The 19,522-nt window shown below is 38.5% G+C and overlaps 1 protein-coding gene across 5 annotated transcripts in view; it reads left to right on the forward strand.

Moving 5' to 3' along the window:
* Positions 1-19,522, forward strand: part of kcnt1b (potassium sodium-activated channel subfamily T member 1b) — a 416,707-nt gene that overhangs the window by 325,015 nt on the left and 72,170 nt on the right. For 4 of the 5 annotated variants that reach the window (XM_072240265.1, XM_072240261.1, XM_072240263.1 and 1 more), the window contains one exon: positions 17,562-17,778. In XM_072240265.1, the coding sequence (XP_072096366.1) occupies positions 17,562-17,778 (217 nt within the window). The remainder of the gene's footprint in view (positions 1-17,561; positions 17,779-19,522) is intronic. The other variant, XM_072240262.1, reaches the window with a different exon arrangement.

Below are 19,522 nucleotides of genomic sequence, written 5' to 3' on the forward strand. Positions count from 1 at the left end.
TCCCTAAAGGTTAACTTGCAGGTTGAGTTGGTGGTACAGAAGGCAAATGCAATGTTAGCGTTCATTTCGAGAGAACTAGAATAAAAAAAAAAGCAAGGAGGTAATGCTGAAGGTTTATAAGGCAGTGGCAAGGCCTCACTTGGAGTATTGTGAGCAATTATGGGTCTCTTATCTAAGTAAGTTTGTGCTGACGTTGGAGAGGATCCTGAGGAGATTCATGCGAATGAATGACTTATCAAATGAGAAGCAATTGATGGCTCTGGGTCTTTACTTGCTGGAATTAAGAAGAACAAGTGGCATCTCATTGAAACCTATCAAGTGTTGAAAGGCCTAAAGTGGATGTGGAGAGCATGTTTCCTATAGTGAGTGAGTTTAGGACCAGAGGGCACAGCCTCAGAACAGAAGCACGTCTATTTAGAATGGAGGTGAGGAGGAATTTCTTTAGCCAGTGGGTGGTGAATCTGTAGAATTCATTATCACAATTGACTGTGGAGGCCAGGTCATTGGATGTATTTATGGTGGAAGTTGATAGGTTCTTGATTAGTCAGGGCATGAAAGGCTACCTAGAACAGACAGGAAAATGGTGTTGAGAGGGAAATTGGGTCAGCCATAATGAAATGGTGGAGCAGATGGGCCAAATGGCTTAATTTTGCTCCTATCTTTTACGGTCTTATAGTCTCTTCATTTATCTGTCTTCACATCTACCTGTTTTTGGCTATTACGCGCATTGAAAAATTACCCTACACATTTCTTTTCATGATACCCCTCAACTCGTGCTTTACTTGCCGTGATATTTCCTGCAAGTCACAAAATTATCAAAGAATGAGCTCATTTCAAGTGCTTCAGGTGCACGATAGCGTGGCAATTAGTGTGGCGCTGTTACAGCTCGGGGCATTCCAGAATTTGTTCAATTCTAGTGCCATCTGTGAGGAGTCTCTACGTCCTCCCTGTGGAATGGTGAGTTTTCCCCAGGTGCTCTGGTTTCCTCCCACAGTCCAAAGACGTACCGGCTAGGTGAACTGGTCATTGTTAGTTGTCCCGTAATTAGGTTCGGGTTAGTCGGGTTTGTCAGAGGCTGCTGGGGTGGCAAGGCTTGAGAGGCCAGAAGGGTCTCCACCAGGGTTTTCCAGCCTGGGGTCTACAGACGCCCTTGGTTAATGACATGAGTCTATGGCATAAAAAGGGTTGGAAACCCCTGGCCTACACTGCGCTGTATCACTAAATAAAAATAAATGGTTGGTCCTGACTTCATCCCATCATTATTTTTGAATAAAACAAGAAGTACATTACACTGAAAATGATCAATCTAGCATGAGTTAAAGGGAGATTGTTGTTTTATTAAAATAAATTAATCATTGATATATGTTATAAAATAGATTCCTGTGTTCTAATTTGCCCTGCCACCAGCAAATCTCTCCTTGGAGGCCCCTTCTCCTCATTCTGTGGTTTTCATGCCTTGAAATAGAAACCCATTTACACCTGTTTTCCCTTTAACAATGCAGTGCATTTCCCATGGGGCTGTATGTGAGTATTTTTGCATTTTAAACTTTTTATGGTAATAATTATATGTTAAAATTAATTTTAAATAATATTAATATTAAATACTTTTAAATAATAATATTATTATTATTGTAACTTCCAATTTGGTATTAACACATCAAAAAGGCTTAAAGGTCAATTTTGTGGTAAAGACAGGCAAAGGATTTTTTAATTTTAAGATATTTCTGGTCTAGTTCAGAAAAACAAACCTGAGAAATTGTTCTACAATTCCTGAAAGTTGTGAAACCGATGCACAAGAGGATCTTACCCACAGTTTCACCAAGCTATTGTAGGTAACCCACAGCAAGAATGCGTCATTCTTTGTTTCTCAGAGACATGGCTCACTCCGGACTTGCTGGATGTATCGGTAAGACCGGAGGGCTTCTCGATACACAGGATGGAATGGACTGCTGATTCAGAGAAGGCAAAAGCTGGGAGTTAGTGTTTAATGATCAACCCTTTGTGGTGTTCAGATGCAGTGGTCCTGTCGCACTCTTGTTCCCCTGAATGCCAACCATTCTACTTATCAAGAGAGTTCGCCTCCGTATTTCTGACTACAGTTTACCTACTGCCAGAGGCTGATGTTAAGCAGGCAATCAATGAATTAAGTAAACAACAAACAAGAAACACCCTACCCTGGCATTTTTCAAATCGTTGTCAGGGACGTCAGTCTGGCTTATTTGAAAAAAAATCTCCACCCGTTTATCATCAATGTATCACCTGCAGCACCAGCGGTCCCAACACACTCAACCACTTTTACACTATGGTTTGGAATGCTGACCGTTCCATTCCTAGACCGCATTTCAGGAATCACTTAGCTGCCCTCCTCCTATCTGCATACCATCAGAGGCTAAAGAGCAGGGCTCCAGAGGTAAGAACAACAAAAAGTTGGTTGTGGGAGGCAGTGAAATAGACCATGTTCAAGGACATATTAGAGTATCCAAACCAATGCACCACAGTTGTCACAAACTTTATAATAATAGTTATAGACGAGTGTGTCCCCACAAAATCATTCAGAGGCTTCCTCAACCAGAAGGCCTGGGTGAACCATGAGATCTGCAATTTGTTAAGAGCCAGATCAGTGGCATTCACTTCTGGCGACCAAGTTAAATACAAGAGGTCTAGGTACGATCTTCACAAAGCCATCTCACGTGTGAATTGGCAATTCTGGACGAAACTTGCAACACGAAAGGATGCTCGACAATTGTGGCAGGGCTTGAATGCTATCACCTACAAAGTGAAACCAAGCGACATAGGTGACATCAAGGCTTTGCTCCCAGATGAGCTCTAAAGCTTGCTTTGACCATCAAAACATGGGGGCACCTTCACGATCTCCCACAGCCTCTGATGACCTTGCGATTTCAGTCTCTGAGGCCAATATGAGAACATCCTTCAGGAGGATGAACCCATGGAAAGCATTTGGCCCAGATGGGGTATATGACCAAGTACCGAAGGCCTGTGGTGATCAGCTGGTTAGAGTGTTCAGCGATATCTTTAATCTCTCACTTAGGCAGTCTGAAATACCCATCTGCTTCAAGCAGGCTTCAATTATATCGGTGCCTAAGAAGAACATAGTAACTTGCGTCATTGACGATCATATAGTAGCATTTACACCCACTGATGAAACATATCAACTCTGCCTGAGAAGTGACTTGGAACTGCTCCAATTTGCTGACTGTCATGACAGTAGATGCCATTTTATTGGCTGTCACTCAACCCTGGAACATCTGGACAGTGAAAATAGTTCTTCATTGATTACAGCTCAGCATTCAATACTATAATCCCCATAAAACTAATCAATAAGCTACAAGACCTTGACCTGGATACCTCCTTGTGCAACTGGATCCTCGATTTCCTCACTTGCAGATCTCAGTCAGCTTGGATTGGCAAAAACATCTCCTTCACAATCGCCATTAGGACAGGTACACCATAAAGCTGTGTGCTTAGCCCCCTGCTCTACTTACTTTACACTTATGACTGTGAGGCTAAGCACAGCTCCAAAGCCATATTAAAATTTACTGACGATACCATGTCGCTGGCTGAATCAAAGGTGGTGAGGAATCAGCATATAGGAGGGAGACTGAAAATTTGGCTGAGTGGTGATAGATTTTCACTCGCAACAACAGACTTGCACTCAGTGTCAGCAAGACCAAAGTGCTGATTATTGACCTCAGGAGGAGGAAACCAGAGGTCCATGAGCCATTTCTCATTGGGGAATCAGAGGTATAAAGGGTTAGCAGCTTTAATTTCCTCAGTATTATCATTTCAGAGGATCTGGCCTGCATCCAGCGCGTAGGTGCCATTATGAAGAAAGCACAGCAGCATCTCTGTTTTCTTAAAAGTTTGTGAACTTTGGGCATGTTATCTAAAACTTTGACAAACTTCTATAGATGTGTAGTGAGAGTACTGTATATTATCTGGTTGCTTCATGATCTGGTATGGAAACACCAATGGTCTTGAATGGAAAAGCTCACAAAAAGTAGTAGATATAGCCCAGTCCATCATGGGTATAGCCCTCCCCACCAATGAGAACATCTACATGGAGCACTGTCGCATGAAAGCAGCATCCATCATCAAGGACCCCAGTCTTCCAGGGCATGCTTTCTTCTTGCTGCTGCCATCAGGAAAAGAGTGCAGGGGCCTTGGGACCCATATCACCGGATTCAGGAACAGTTACGACCCTCAACCATCAGGCTGTTGAACCAGAGTGGATAATTTAACTCAAATTCACCCGTCCCATCATTGAAATATTTCCTCAACCAATGGACTCACTTTCAAGGACTCTTCCTGTCATGTTCTCGATATTTATTGCTTATTTATTTGTTATTAATATTATTATTTCCTTTTTTTCTTTCTGTATTTGCACATTTTGCTGTCTTTTGCACGTTGATTAGTTGTCCGATTTGAGCGGTCTATTGATTCTATTGTGCTTCTTGTTTTTACTATGAATGGCCATAAGAAAATGAGTCTCAGTGTTGTATAAAGTGACATGTATGTACTTTGATAATAAATTTACTTTGAATGAATTATATTCAGTGAACATGCTTGAAGTTAAAAAATGTATTTTTGTTTTTTCACTCTGGAATATTATTTTGAAGATCAGTTATTCTAGGGTAATGCTTATCAAGAGACTAAGTTGATCTGGAGTGGAAACACACAGAAACACAGAAAACAGGTGCAGGAGTAGGCCATTCGGCCCTTTGAGCCTGCACCGCCATTCAGTACGATCATGGCTGATCATTCAACTCAGAACCCTGTACCTGCCTTCTCTCCATACTCCCTGATCCCTTTAGCCACAAGGGCCAGGTCTAACTCCCTCTTAAATATAGCCAATGAACTGGCCTCAACTGTTTCCTGTGGCAGAGAATTCCACAGATTCACCACGCTCTGTGTGAAGAAGTTTTTCCTCACCTCGGTCCAGGCTTCCCCTTTGTCCTCAAACTGTGACCCCTCGTTCTGGATTTCCCCAACATCGGGAACAATCTTCCTGCATCTAGCCTGTCCAATCCCTTTAGGATTTTATCAATAACATCCCCCCTCAATCTTCTAAATTCCAACGAGTATAAGCCTAGCCGATCCAGTCTTTCATCATATGAAAGTCCTGCCATCCCAGGAATCAATCTGGTGAACAATGGAAGAATGAAGATCAAATATTGAACAAGTTTTAATCCCAAAATAGGCTATGCTGTAAAGGATTTCAAATGTGAGGGCTGCCATGTTCTCATTGCTTAAAGTTTTGGTGTTTAATTGTAAATAATAATATCAGAAGTAAATATAAAATAATGGCAGATAAGTGACTTCAAAGTGGATCCTAATCCAAAGGTAAGAAGCGTTCTGATTTTGCTTAGCTGACCCCAGTACTTGGCCCTAAATTTCTACAAGCAGCATTACAGATGATTGATATTCTTATCTATTTGTTTGAAACAGGAACAGATGTTTATGTGTGCTTGTCCAATTATAGAGTCATAGGATCATATAGCACAGAAAACTACTTTTCATCCTACTATGTCCATCCAAACTAATAATAAATATCCATCTATTCTATTCCTATTTACTAACACTGCTGTGCCTTGCTTATTTCAAGATACTTTTCAATGTTTCGTGGGTATCAGTGCATTCATTGTAGGTAATATGCCATATGCCATCTGGTTTTAGATTTTTATTATGAGGAAAAGTTTCTTAGTTTCCACCCAATCTATGCCGCTCATAATTTTTTACACCACTAACAGCCCCCTCCCTAGCCCTCTTCACTCCAAGAAAAACAACCTATCTGGTCTTTCATCATAATTAGTATTACATTCCTAGTGAATCTCCACTGTGCTCTCTCCAGTGCAATCATATCTTTTCTAGTGTGGCACTGGGAACTAGAGACAATACTTCAGTTGTAGCTTTCCCTTCCATTTTATATAAAGCTGTATCTGACCTGCATGCTCCTATATTAATGCACACATCTGCATTGAAGAATGGGCGTCAAACCAGGAAAGAAAACATCCATAAATTTTAGCTAACTTTTTAAACAATTTACAGTGTACAGATTGGAATATTTATATGAGATTAAGATAGAAACTGTAATCTCATTAAAAAAAATATTGTTAATTGTTCTGAATAACATGTCTTATGTTATATGTCTTATAAGTATCCTAAAGAAATAAGAATCTATATAAAATTAATTTTTCAGAACCTGGGAGGTTTTCAACAGTAATTGCGTAATCAAAAACTCATTGGTTTCTATAAGGTGATTCATTCTGACCCTTATTAGGTGAAATTTAATTTTGTTATGATTTTATAGAGATGGTGATGTACAACAAGTTGGAATTGTCATCAGTTCAGTGATCTGCAAAAAGAAATAAATTGAGGATTTTGATGGTACATTCCATGGAAATGCAGGTATCACTGAGAGCTGGCTTTCTGTATTTAAATACCTATTTGTTAGCTTGAGAAGTTATTTCAAGTTTGCAGAAACAAACATTTTCAGGAACTTGAAAATTTCCTTGTCAATATACCTGCGAAATCTAGGCCATCACCATCTGAAATGGAACTAACTTAATTCTGTTTCAATTTCTGCTGCACTGTTTTGCTAGGTGGAGACGTTTTGTACATAGTGAATATACCCTAATTGTTTATCATCGAGCATTTCCCTCAATTATGACTGTAAGTCACTTTAATATTGATGGGAGAATGACAAGTGGTGCATTCACAATTGGTGTGAAGTTATTTCATGTTAAGTTGCAGAAGTTGTCTTGAGGTTGTCTTAACTTGGATTATCTTTGTCTTTTTAGTCAACCTCAACTTAGTGAAAAATAACATTTTTCATTGGTATAATAAGTTAAATGCATGTTTGCTGGAGTGATATTTGACAATAGACACATGAAAACGGGTTATGATGAAGAATTAACAAATAACAGAAAGATTAAGGGTCATAACTAATTCAAAAGTCACATCCTGTTGAATGGCATAATATCATTTGGAATAGAAGACTGGATTTTAATTAATAAATTTAATAATGAAATTAATGAAGTATGATTAAAACTTACATTGTATTTTCTGGTTATGGATACTGGTTTTATATTTCTGGCAATAAAATATTGTTATCACGATAAGGACTATAGTACACTGTTCTAAAAGCATTTATAATATTATAATAATATTGATTAATTTCTTTACTCTGTTTTGTCTGACTTTTAATTTAAGTTTTAGCACTTTCAGCAAATTTCCAATTCACTGAAGCTGTAAAGAGCTGCTCATAGAATAGCTTAGTTGTACTCCCACTTAACATTGATTAAGAGTTCTGCAGATTAATAGAAAGCATTTAATCACTTTGCTATTTTTCTTCTTTTTCCCCTCATTCTCTACATTCCCTCTTCAATTTTGTTCCTGTTTTACCTATTGCTTTTGTTCAACAGATGTAACACAGTGCTGTTTCCATAACTTTACTTTTAATTTAAAATAAAATGTTGAGCACATTCACTAAACTTTGTATATCCAATACTCTCCTTTCCATTTTTGAGATGAAAGTTAATCATAATTGGTCTCTGAATAGGTGCCAAACAATTGGTGATTATCAAACAAGTCAAGGCTCTGAAGTTTGAAAGTTGACATGGTCATTCCACTGACATGACTAAATCTATTTTTAATGTAATTTTCCAATTGCAAAAGTAAGACAGGACTTCTCCTTTGAGGTGTTACCTTGTTGATGGAGTTTGCGTTGACTGTTCCCTTTCTGTTACTTCTTTCTTCTCCTTTGTATGTGTGACGTGAAGTTAACCAGTCCACAACCTATGGTAAGTAATGCATGTACTTCCCACTACCTAACATCAACTCACCTGAAAGGGTTTTGAGTCCTGTCTGATTTTTTTTTTTTGTAAACTTCATTGCAATTTGAATTTGTCCTGCTTTAGCCATAATTAGGATTATTGTTTGGATTATGCAGTTCCAATTGCATTGCATGTAATGTTATTGGATGGATGTGCATTATTCAGTAAATACTCTATATCTCATAAAATGCCAGATAATTAGTTTAGAAGCATAATCTAATAACAGTAATCTTTAAATACAAAAAGCAAATGTTGGAAATGTGCAGCACCTTAAGGAAAAGATAGGCTAGCACTTGAGCACTGTCATCAGAACTTTTCAAATCAGATGCTGACTGGCCTTTTGCATGTTTTTTTGCTTTATTTCAGATTTCCAACATTTGCTTTCCTCCTTTGTGTGAGAACACTATTATCCATTTGCATTAAGTATATATCTTCAGTTGCTTTTCCCCTTCATCTCCTGAATTAATTTCACTAAGTTTTGTGTAAGAGCCTTCATTGTTGTAAACCAATATAGAAACAACCATAGTGACTAGGTTGTAGAGATAGCTGTTTTCCGTATGTTAATACAGCTACAGAAAGACCAGCCTTTTTTATCTGATCTAGTGCCTAGCTTATTTCCATCTAGCACTTGGCTCAGTAGATTTCTATCCCTCCTGGATTTTTTGATGTGTTCAGAAATTGAAGATACTGAGCACAGTGAAATCATCTACAGAAAAAAAGAAGTCATGGGAGCATTTTAAAAAATATTATTTTGTTAATTGGCTTAAAGATGTTAGAGAATGGTAAGATCTGACTAAATTAATGGAAATGAGAGGTCACCATCCAATATATCCAAACCAGGGATGGTCGTAAATTGCAGGAAGGTAGAAAGTAGAATTGGCAGAACAGATTTGATGGGCTGAATGGCTTCATTCTGCTCCTGTGTCTTAAGCCTTATGGTCCAAGTTGGTTGGTCAGTGGCAAATGGTATTTAATGTGGAACAGTTTGAGGTTTTGGAAAGGGTAAACAAGGCAAGAGAATACGCACTAAACTGCAGCTGAAGTGTAGAGGGAAATAGGGACCTTAGCGAGGCATAAAAGGTAACAGTAAATAATAACAGTAGAGTCATGCTGCATTAAACAACTTATGCCACAGGATGAGAAGTATGTGTAATTCTGATTACTATTAGATTGTCATTAACTTGAGCCATCAATTTAAGGTATTTAAGTATGATTAGAGGTAAATCAAGAGCAATAATTTCATCTAGAATATAATTGTTTGGACTGAAATTCAGTTTAGTTGATGAGAATCTGGACTATTAAATCATTTACTGAGTGTATCTGTTGTAATGCTGCTAAAGTTAACTGGGTAAAGGTGGTGAACTTCTTCCATTTTACGATACTTTATCTGCATGCAATGCCTGCTGCAGATCTGCAGTTTGAGATCTGATATGATATTTTCGTGTGTTGAGCAGACTAGTGTCAAGTAAGCTCAGCAGCAAGAGGATAGCAGCATGGATTGAGAGGGGAGCAAGCAAGCACCAAACACCACCAGGAACGTAGGATAGCAAGTGAGTGTGCTGTCTCTGTTGCTGGGCCTGTCAGTTAAAGCAAAAAGAGCAGAAATCCTCGGAAGAGAAAGTGACTTTTAACTTGGATTGGCTCAGAGACAGATAGGAAAGGATAATAGCTCAGAGGTGTTTTGGTAACTGGAAAGGTGTAGATAGTGTATTGACCATTTGCTTGACTAGCAAATAACAGTTTGGCAAGGACTAGGTGAGCAGAGAGGCCTGTTTCTGTGCTGTAGTGCTTGGTGACTTTATAAATTAAAACTGGGTTAGATTGGATATTGGAACCATGATTAAAAAGTTTTCCAATTATATAAAACTTGGCCATGCAACTTGTAATGTGGAATCAAGCTCTGGATTACAGGGAAATATAAATGAACTAGTCAGGTGGCCGGGAAAGTAAGTAATGCATTTGGGAAAGACAAAAAAGGCAAGGGAATGCACTACATTTTAGAATGTAGAGAAGTGTACAAAGATGGCAAGGTCTAGGAGTGTGTTTCCAAAAACCCTGATGGAAACAATGTAGAGTCAAGATGGTTAGGAAGGACATACAGGGTGATTTTGTTTATTGGTGTAAGGTTTTAGGGCAGGTGGGTCACGTTGAGCTTGTAGATAAACACTAGGTTGGTCAGAGGTAAGGTGCAATGTAAAATGCTAGTCGTCAGGCAGGCAAATACTGAGGGAGACATAAGTCTGCTATTATGAGTACGAATGGAAAAAAAGCAGAAACTGTGAACATATTTAGCAGATGGTTGGGTGTACATCTAAATATGTAACCTACAGGACATTGGAACAAGTTTGAGAAATGAGATTAGCCTGGATTTTGGTTCATTAACCTCAGGCTAAATAGATCCGGTTGTGAAGTAAATTTAAATTAGGAATTTAGAGTAATGATAGATGATTAGGTTCAGTGGCAGCATTTGTTGCCAGAAGTGCTCAAAATGTTACTTTCATGGAAACTGGTTTATTCTGCCCTGGTCCTTTTTGTAGAGGAGCAGGGAAATGGTTTGATAATGGAGCCCAGAGCAAATAGCCACATATTGATATATGTGTATCTCTTCAATGTGTAAGTAGACAGAATAAGGCAATTTTTATTTTCAGTCATTAATTTTGTTTTTCTGACATGATATAGATATAAAGAGTAATAATTAAAATAAAAGGTTTAATTATGCCATTTATTGTGGTACTTCACTGTTCACAGTTCTGAGCTTGTGTTAACCACCTATGTATGGGAAGCTTCCATAGCTTCTTTGCCATTGCTGTTTAATAACAAGGATAGAACTTCTAATCAGACTTCTTTTATTAATTCTGTAAACACTCATCTGACAGCAATGACTGATAAAACAGTGTAACAGAAGTTAAACTGCATGGTGCAAAGTGTCCTTAAAAATCTATTAACAAGCCATGATGACATTAGATATTTATGTAATATGTCAATGATTCTATCCATTAACTATTTGTAGATGGTGTAAAATTTTAACATTTAACTAAGCATTTACAGACAAACTTACATCTATACATTGACAACTGCCATAAATTTAGCAAAAAAAGAAGTTACCTTATTAAAATCCTCAGCTAAAGCACTATAATATAAACTAATTTCAGTGATCCCACATGATGTGCCCTGGTACTGATAAATTCAATAAGTAACTTCTTCATGTTTCTCCTTGTCAGATCTTGCGGACTGATTCAAAATGTTGCTTGGTCTGCATACTATTCAGGACAGAATATTATATCCATTTCTAAATGCCACACCAAATGTGTATTGTTAACTATCACAAGTCCAAAAAAAAATAATAAATTTTTTTTTCACGTTGCTTCTCATTTCCTTCCTCAAGTGCATAAATCAACGCTCACTTCCACTTTCCTTTCCTCTGCTGGGAAGTTATTGCTCTTAACATTCCCTCTGGATGCACTGCAGTGTATGCCATACACCCATCATCTGCTCAGTTTCTATTTAGACCAGAGGTAACATCACAAATTTGAGTAGCCTTCAAGGAACCCAGCTCAGTCTGATTCTGGATCAGACAATTTATCAGCTGTGAACAGCTGTAATTGTGTAGACACCACATTCTTTAAAGTGTACTGTAATGTTTTAGTTCCTTCCTGTGAAATTAGGCTCTGAAATGTCCAGATAAGGCAGATGTTAAAGAATAATAGACCCTTGTCATAGTTTAAAATTGTTGTGGTCAGAAATATTGTTTTTATTTATTATCATCACTTCTGCAAAATCATAGAGTAGTTTCCCTTTGTCTTTATGACAAAAGAAAATAGCCAGGTATATTTATCACTATTGTTTTTCAAAACATTACATTTTAATCCATTGTCTTTGTAACACATATGCGTGCATTTCCATACATTGAATGAATCATTTGCAATAACAACCCAGTCCGACTTGCAGCTCTAGAATGAAGACAACCTTGTCAGAAGCAGAGAATCTTTATAAACAATTTGACACAATCACTAGAGCTTGTCAGTGCAGTTCCTGGCCCAGCTTGGTATTTGCATATCCATTAATAAACATTTTTATTATTAATTTCTTTTAAAGAAGCTGCAGAAGTGCTGTAATATGGAAGTTCTGATAGCACTGTGTTCTCCAATAGTCTGAAAATAAAGCTCTGCTACTGAAAAAGTTGCCAGGTGTATTGCTTACAACACTCGTTGTATTGTCTGTACTACAACTTGCCAAGTTTTTCTGCAGGAATGCTATGAGCATGGTTCCCCCCTTCCACACTATCATACCATTCCAGATAAAAAGCTATCATGGAAACCTGAGATGAGTGTATCTTTCATATTGTTGGAATGCATGATTTCTACCGCATTGGATGCTGTTCGGGAAAGTTCCATTCAAGGAATGGATAGCCGCTTTTGGCCTTGTAGAATGTGTCAAACCAGGTCTCCCTGGATGAATTGGTAAGGGTTGAATGTTTACAGGGAAGAAGGCAGGAGGATGGGAATGAGGAAAGAAAAAAAGAATAGCCACAATTGAATGGCGAAGCAATGTTGAATGGCCTAGTTCTGTTTAATTATCTAGTAGTTTTATGATCGTACATTTAATAGGCTACATGACCAGGAACCACCACTGTAGTGTAGAGGCTTATTAAACCGGAAATTTGTACCTGACAATTTCCATTTGGTGGTTAGGAGGATCGTGTCAGGAAGAGCAGGATATGGGTGGAAATCAGTGGGATTGGGTCCAATTGGAAGTTGTGGGTGAGGTTTGACGTTATTGAGTTGGTGGGCATAAAATGGGCCAAAATCGCAGAAGAATATATTATATACAATTGAACTCCATCATGTGTGACCAGTCTCCTCAGCTTTGCCAGTTAAAGGAAGTTAAAATGGAGTGCACAATAAATTCATGATTTTTAAAAAACTTTGAGTGAAGTAGATTGGTATTGTGTGCAAACATTTTCTATTGCATTATTTAGTTTACAGGTCATCGACTTTTTATTGCTATTTTGTCATCCTGTCAGAGGGTCAGTTTAGAAATGAACCTCCAGGTTTTAACAAGTACAGTGAAAGAATGTATGGTGGTACTTAGACTCAGAAATCAACCCTTTAAAATTCAGTCCTCCTTGAATTTTACTAAATTTATCTTTTAGAGAGCAGGATAGGTGTAACTTTTGCCACAGTAAAGAAACTTGTGCAAGGAACAGTCTTAATATTGCAATTAGCTTGTGTGTCATTTGACAATCATTACTTGATTACAAGATTGATAAAAGTTCCTTGATTCTTACCCTGCTTAGTTTCTTGACCTGCTCAACCTTGCCATCTTACATCGTCTCTGTTATAGACAAGGCTTCTCTTCTCACATCCTTGCATCCCTCTCCATTCATATCTCAAGCCTACTTCTTTCCTTATGTTCCCCTTAAAAGTTTCTCTCAGAATCACTTGCAAAGGCTTAACTGCCTGGACTTTCATTCTCCACTGCTGTCCTGATAACTGAGTCACATCCCCTCCCCCAAAGGATATCGAAGCAATGTCCTTTGATACTCTGCATCTTAGATATTTACATTTGTGTGAAATCTACCTTGCTGATATAGGGACAATAAAATAGGCTGACATTTTGACTAATATACTTCACAAAATGACTTTTGATCTGCAAAGGTGAAGGTTGCCTGTAGGAAATAACTTCTCACACCTCTAACCTGAGATCATTTCTCTTGGAAATTGAAGCTGTTGGTCTTCATATTTAAGATCAGATTCAAAGTTCTGATGGCAAATGTGCAGTTGCAAATAAGTTACTGGCTTTGAACCTTCCTTGGTGTCTGAAGCTGGGGAACGTCAATCAGCATCATCAAGGCTGCATTGTTGATCTTAATGAAGTTTTTATGTGTCTGGGCTTTTTCATGTCTTAAAAGACAGAATGACCACAAGGCTAAACACTTGTGAAGAAATGCACTGGCACTATTCAGCCATAAAACACTGATGAATATCAGAGAAGACTAAGTTTAGGTCATTTGCAGGGCATTTTTTGGCAGCATAATTGCGCACCTTTTAGCATTCCGGCAGCCAAGATTCAATCTCCACTTGCAGCGCTGTCTCTATAGAGATGGCATCTTTTCCCTTTTTCCCTGAGTGGTCTGGTTTTCTTCCCCAATCCAAAGATGTATGGGTTGGTAGGTTAATTGATCAGTGTAAGTTGCCCTCAGTGTGTAGGGGTGAGTGGTAGAATTCGGGGAGATAATAAGATATGGAAAGGATAAAATGGAATTAGATTAAAATAAGTGCATAGTGGTTGGCAACAGCCCGTTCCCCTGCTGTGTGACTCTGACTCTCAGTCATATTCTACTGGCTCTTGTGCCAATTATTCAAGACCTTGCTTTCCATTCACCACACCATTAGCCCCCTGCACTTATTTCTACAAAGCATTTTATTTCCATATGGAGCTATTACTTTTAATACAAAATTTTGTTTCACGTCATTTGGTTGAATTTTCATACTCAGAATACTTACATATTCTACTGCCCAGAATTTTAATTATTTATGAGATAATTGTAATAAAAGACCAATGATACAATATTTCAACTATGATCCTCTTCCTACATATTACACCTGACCTGCTGAGTCAATCCAGCAACATTCGCTTGTATTTTCCGATTAATTAATTATGCCATTAACAGTGATTTGTTAATTTCTCAGTTTCCAGTCACTCATGCTTTTGTTTTTGTCCTCACACATAGCCCGTGGTGAGATTGAGAGAGATCACACAAGAGGTTGTGGAGAATGATGTATTTTAGTTTTGCATTATGAAACAACATTCCCAGAGAACATCAACTGTCGATGCAACAGAGCCTTTGCAGGGAATTTTTGCATTCAGTTCTTGGAGTCCATTGCCAGGCATTTTACTGTAGGAGCTTCTTCCCTACATGAATGCAGTCACCACATTTCAAAATAGCTCAAAATCTCTTTTTGTGATATTTTGAGACAATCCTTAAAACCCAGTCTACCACCAAGTTTCTGGTCACATCCAGTCTTCCTATGTGACAGACACATTTTATGTGCTAATAGTTGAGTACTAGTATTGCATAAGTACTCCCACCAAAGTATATTTGTTGTTCCAGAGGTGAAGTGCCCGGACTTAGTGCAGTGTCTAAATGGCGTCTAAACAGGGCTCTTGTGTAATATAACCTTCAGCGTCTTGTATTCCTGCTCCCTTACACCGAAATTGCACAAAAGGGGCTTTTAAATACTCAGTGCACTAAGGGAGCCACGGAGTGGCTGGCTAATAGCTACTTCAAAGGCAAAATATGGCACATACTGGAAATCTGAAAAGTGAACAGAAATTGCAAGTAATGTTCAGCAGATCAGGCAGCACCAGTGCAGGAAGAAGTAGTGTTTCAAGAAATTGAGCTGTCATAAGAATTTGAAATGGTGACAGATATGACCTATTAAGGAAAGCATAAGGGAAAGAAAAAGTTGGCAGCGAGGCTTATGTAAAGAGTGATTCTGTGATAGAGTGCAAGGGAGGATAGAGTAACTGATTACCTACCTGTCCTTTCATTGTTACTGCCTCATCAGATAGAGTAAATAGGAGTTTAACAAACAGGAAACTCAAAACATATTCAAAATTTAGCTCTACGTTTCTTCAAAATACCGAAGCTCTTGCTAAAGACTGCATATAATTTTGGCTCTCCTAGACCAATAGATTTCCTAGCTATCCAGATATGTTCAAAAACGTGTCATGTTCAAAGCATGTCACATGTTTTCTAACTACCAATATCTTGTAAGGAATTTCTTGCTGATATTGGTTCCAAAGGTTTATTACTAATTAAAATAGAAAATACTGGAAAATGTTTAGCAGGTAAGGCAGCGTCTATGGAGATAAAAACAGAGTTAATGTTTCTAGTAAAACTCCTTTCATCATTTCTGGAAGAATTAGATCTTAGGCAGGGTTGAGAAAGAAGTGGATGAAGTGATCATGCTTGAAATTCGTTTCCCTTTGATCTACATTTGCAAGACAAGGATCACCATTAAAAAAAGAGAAATTGGGACATCTCCACTTTAAGGGAGTATTGTCGTGCATTTCTGCCTTTTAAAACTGGTGGATCACTGACAGTGTGCTTTGGGAGAGGGGAGGTAAACAGGTGAAGCATCACTCTGCTCTCCCAAGCGATGCCCCTGCACAAGATGTATGATGTGGCCCAACACCACTTCAAAACGACCATTGGTGAAACCATATGCCGGCATATCTGATTTCTAACATGGTGTGCTTTGCTCCTTATTTTATCGTGAGTCGAAGAACACAAAATTTTAATCCACTTTCTTTCAAAATGTTTCAATAAGTTTCATGCGCATTGATGAATTATTAAGTGCACAGAATACAATGGAAATTTGGAGTGACTCATAATGGGAAGCTCTAGCTTCAAATTCCTGATGGACTTTTACCAGAAATGATCACAAACCACTTTGAAAGGTGAATTTTATGTTTTATGTGAGATTTACATATTAAAAGCAGGCGCAGTATTTTTTCAGCTCCAATTTCTAGGTACAAGTATGTAATAAGAAAGTTAGTAATTGTAATTAGATGACAAAACGAATGATAATCCAAGCCAAAAGGTGGGGTAGTGAAGGGATAAATGAGTGAACTCAGGGTACAAGGGGAACTAGTACCTGCTCTCATTGTCTGAGAGGGTAGAAGCAAGCAGAGCAGTCAGTAAGCACTTCATCATTCCTACTCTCAATTGAGTTACTTTCTCATCAGCCTTTAATGCATTTTATTAAAATAATTGTAATAGATATTTCTTAGAATAGATATTTATCTGCATCAAGGCCCCACTGAAAACAATGTAAGTTATGTTTGCATGCATGGTGTTAATTCTTTCAAACACATCTGTTACATGGTTCCCTCTGTGACTCTGCTTTTGAAGTCTAGCGGGGAAAATTAGACTAAATTTTCCCAGAAGTGACCATGGTTGCATGCTTGACAACTAAGTATTCAAGTGCTGGACTGAGGTTCCATTTAAGTAGGTAAGAATTTACCTTAAAATATAAGGTTAATTCTTTATACCTTATTTATACCTCGCTCTCCTCACCTACCACAATCTTCTTCCCAACTGTGTCTCTCTGACTCTCCCCACCTCAGCCCAATGATCATTCTGAATTCCTACTCTGATTCTCAGTCCCCGATCAAAAGGGATGCACTAATCTCCACAGGGTACCCTGAATTTCAGCCTGAATCTTTCCCAGCCACTTGCATGATATCCATACCCTTTCCTTGACTCACTCTGGCTACTCACCTAGTACCCTACTTCAACAAACCTTGCTCCGAGGCATCACTTTTACATTGGCAAAATTGGACAATGGCTGTTCAGTAGCACTTGCTGAGCTTTGCAGGAGTATGTCCATGATCAAAACATTCATTAGTGATTATTACTGTAGTCTCTTCATATACCCACTGGGTATATGAACACATGACTGAATAAACTGATTCATTCGAAGGTTATGCGCTAACTTCTGTTTTCCTTTTTGTAGTCTTTCCCCATTATGTGGCAGCTCCATCCAGGGAAAGGGAGGTGGCACATTTCTCTTCACCTCTGCCTTGGATTGAAGATGGGAGTCTATCCCATGCCATGTTTATTACTATTCTTGGCTTGCTGAACCTCATTGCATTTGGCTGCCTAATATTTTGAACCTATTGTTATTTGTTTTTTTTAAGGTACAGTTGCTATGGATCTACAGAATACAGAGTGCCACCCATCCAGTGGTACCACTTTGACTCTCCCTACAGAAAATGGAGCAGGAAGTAGAAGGCCCAGCATCGCACCTGTCCTCGAAATTGCTGACACTGCTGCCATTTTGCCATGTGATCTCTTAAGTGACCAATCAGAGGATGAGGCAAATCCGTCTGATGATGAGAGCTTACCTACGCCAGAGTGAGTTAACTACCTTAATGATAAATTTGGAAGTAATACTTGTGAAATGTGTGCTATAAGATTTTTCAGATTTTTTTCTTGTGTTTGGGTTTGGTGTAGCCTATTTGATATCCAGGAGGGTAGGTGAGGGGTTTTGTAAATCCCTAAAAACATTCAGTCACAGAAGCATTCCAGTAACATGAACCTTTGACTGGTTGAGATTCTCTTCTGACCCCTGAGACTGGAATGTTTTTCTTTCTTCCTTACACTGCTGCATAACAATTCATTTCCCTCAGTATTTCTTTACAACCTCCTACTGACCTCTGAGCCACGATTAGACTGATGAAAATATCCCTTAGGTCTGTTTGATTTCATCTTTCCAGAATAACAATCCTCTTGTATTGTGACTGTGGTGTCCATCAGTGTTTTAAGTGACAGCTTCAACCAAGAGGTCAGTGGTTTTATACTGGTGTGAAAAGGTTTAAAGAACTGTGTATATGATCAGAAAGTATTTTTGATGCTTAGTTTCTGCGTGGATAACCAATTTTTTTAGATAGTTAAGTTACTCATCCCTAAACAATTGTCTTTTTTGGGTATAATTCATTTCCTTTCCATTCCAACTAGATTGATTTCAGAGAATGGATGGTTGCTCAATCAAAAGATTCAACTGAATGGACTTGGTTTCTTTGGAGCTTACAAGAGCAATGAACTTGTTTAAATGGATAAAATGCTAGAGAGAGTGGGAAGTAGATGCTGAGAAGTACGGTTATTTCTAGATAGGTCAGAACTAAGATTCTTTGGAATAGAGCCAGTTTTGCTGGAGAAGAGTGGGAAGTACATGCTGATAAGAAATGCAGTGCGTTCTGGATAGACCAGAACTAAACATCTTTGGAATAGAGAGCCAATTCTGGTTGTTTCCCCTCAATAGACATTAGTTGCTGTGCATTATACACCACCTCCCAAACTTGGCCTCTCTGAAGTGAATGGATATGTATTTCAGCTTGGGTGCCCAAGAATTTTGCACTGTACTGTAGTAATTGTGTATTACACTGCACTGCAGATGCAAAAAAAACAAATTTCATGGAACCTGTTGATAAACCTGATTCTGATTTGAGTCTGTATTGTGAACAAGATTGGGAAGGGGGCAGGTAGAGGGGAATCATGGTTGAGAAAAAGGGGAAAAAGAGGGGAGGAAAAGGGAAGCATCAGAGAGGCATTCTATAATGATCAATAAACCAATTTTTCGGAAGCAAATTACCTTGCCTGGTGTCTCAGGACTTGATGTGTCTGCACTGCGCCACCCCCCTGCTCCTGTTTCCTTGCCTTGCCACCTATCTCACACCCCACCTGCGGCACTCCACTCTCGCCATTCCTAGTGTCCTTTGCTCCTGCCAGATTTACAAACTTGCTCTCCACTCCACATTGAGAAATAGAGCACTGTATTTGACACCCTAATGTGCCTAAGATTTCTGCAGAGTACTGTACATGTGATAAGTAAATCTGAGTCTGAAATCACGATAGTGCAGGAGAGGGGGTTTATTGTTTCGGGGTGAAAGGTAATCATATTGAATAGTGAAGATAACTCATGAAGATAAATGCTTCACTATTTCGTATTAATGCCTTCTCCCATGTTCAGGATTTCAAAAACTTTTGGCACTTCACTGGCTGTGGAAATGTAGTCTGTGTATTTAGGAAGCATAGAGCCTGAGAAATAGTAAATGATTACTGTGAATAGTTCACTGTGTAGTAGGGAACAAACCAAGAT

Source organism: Mobula birostris, chromosome 22 (genome assembly GCF_030028105.1).
Source record: "Mobula birostris isolate sMobBir1 chromosome 22, sMobBir1.hap1, whole genome shotgun sequence".
NCBI classification, from domain to species: Eukaryota; Metazoa; Chordata; class Chondrichthyes; order Myliobatiformes; family Myliobatidae; genus Mobula; species Mobula birostris.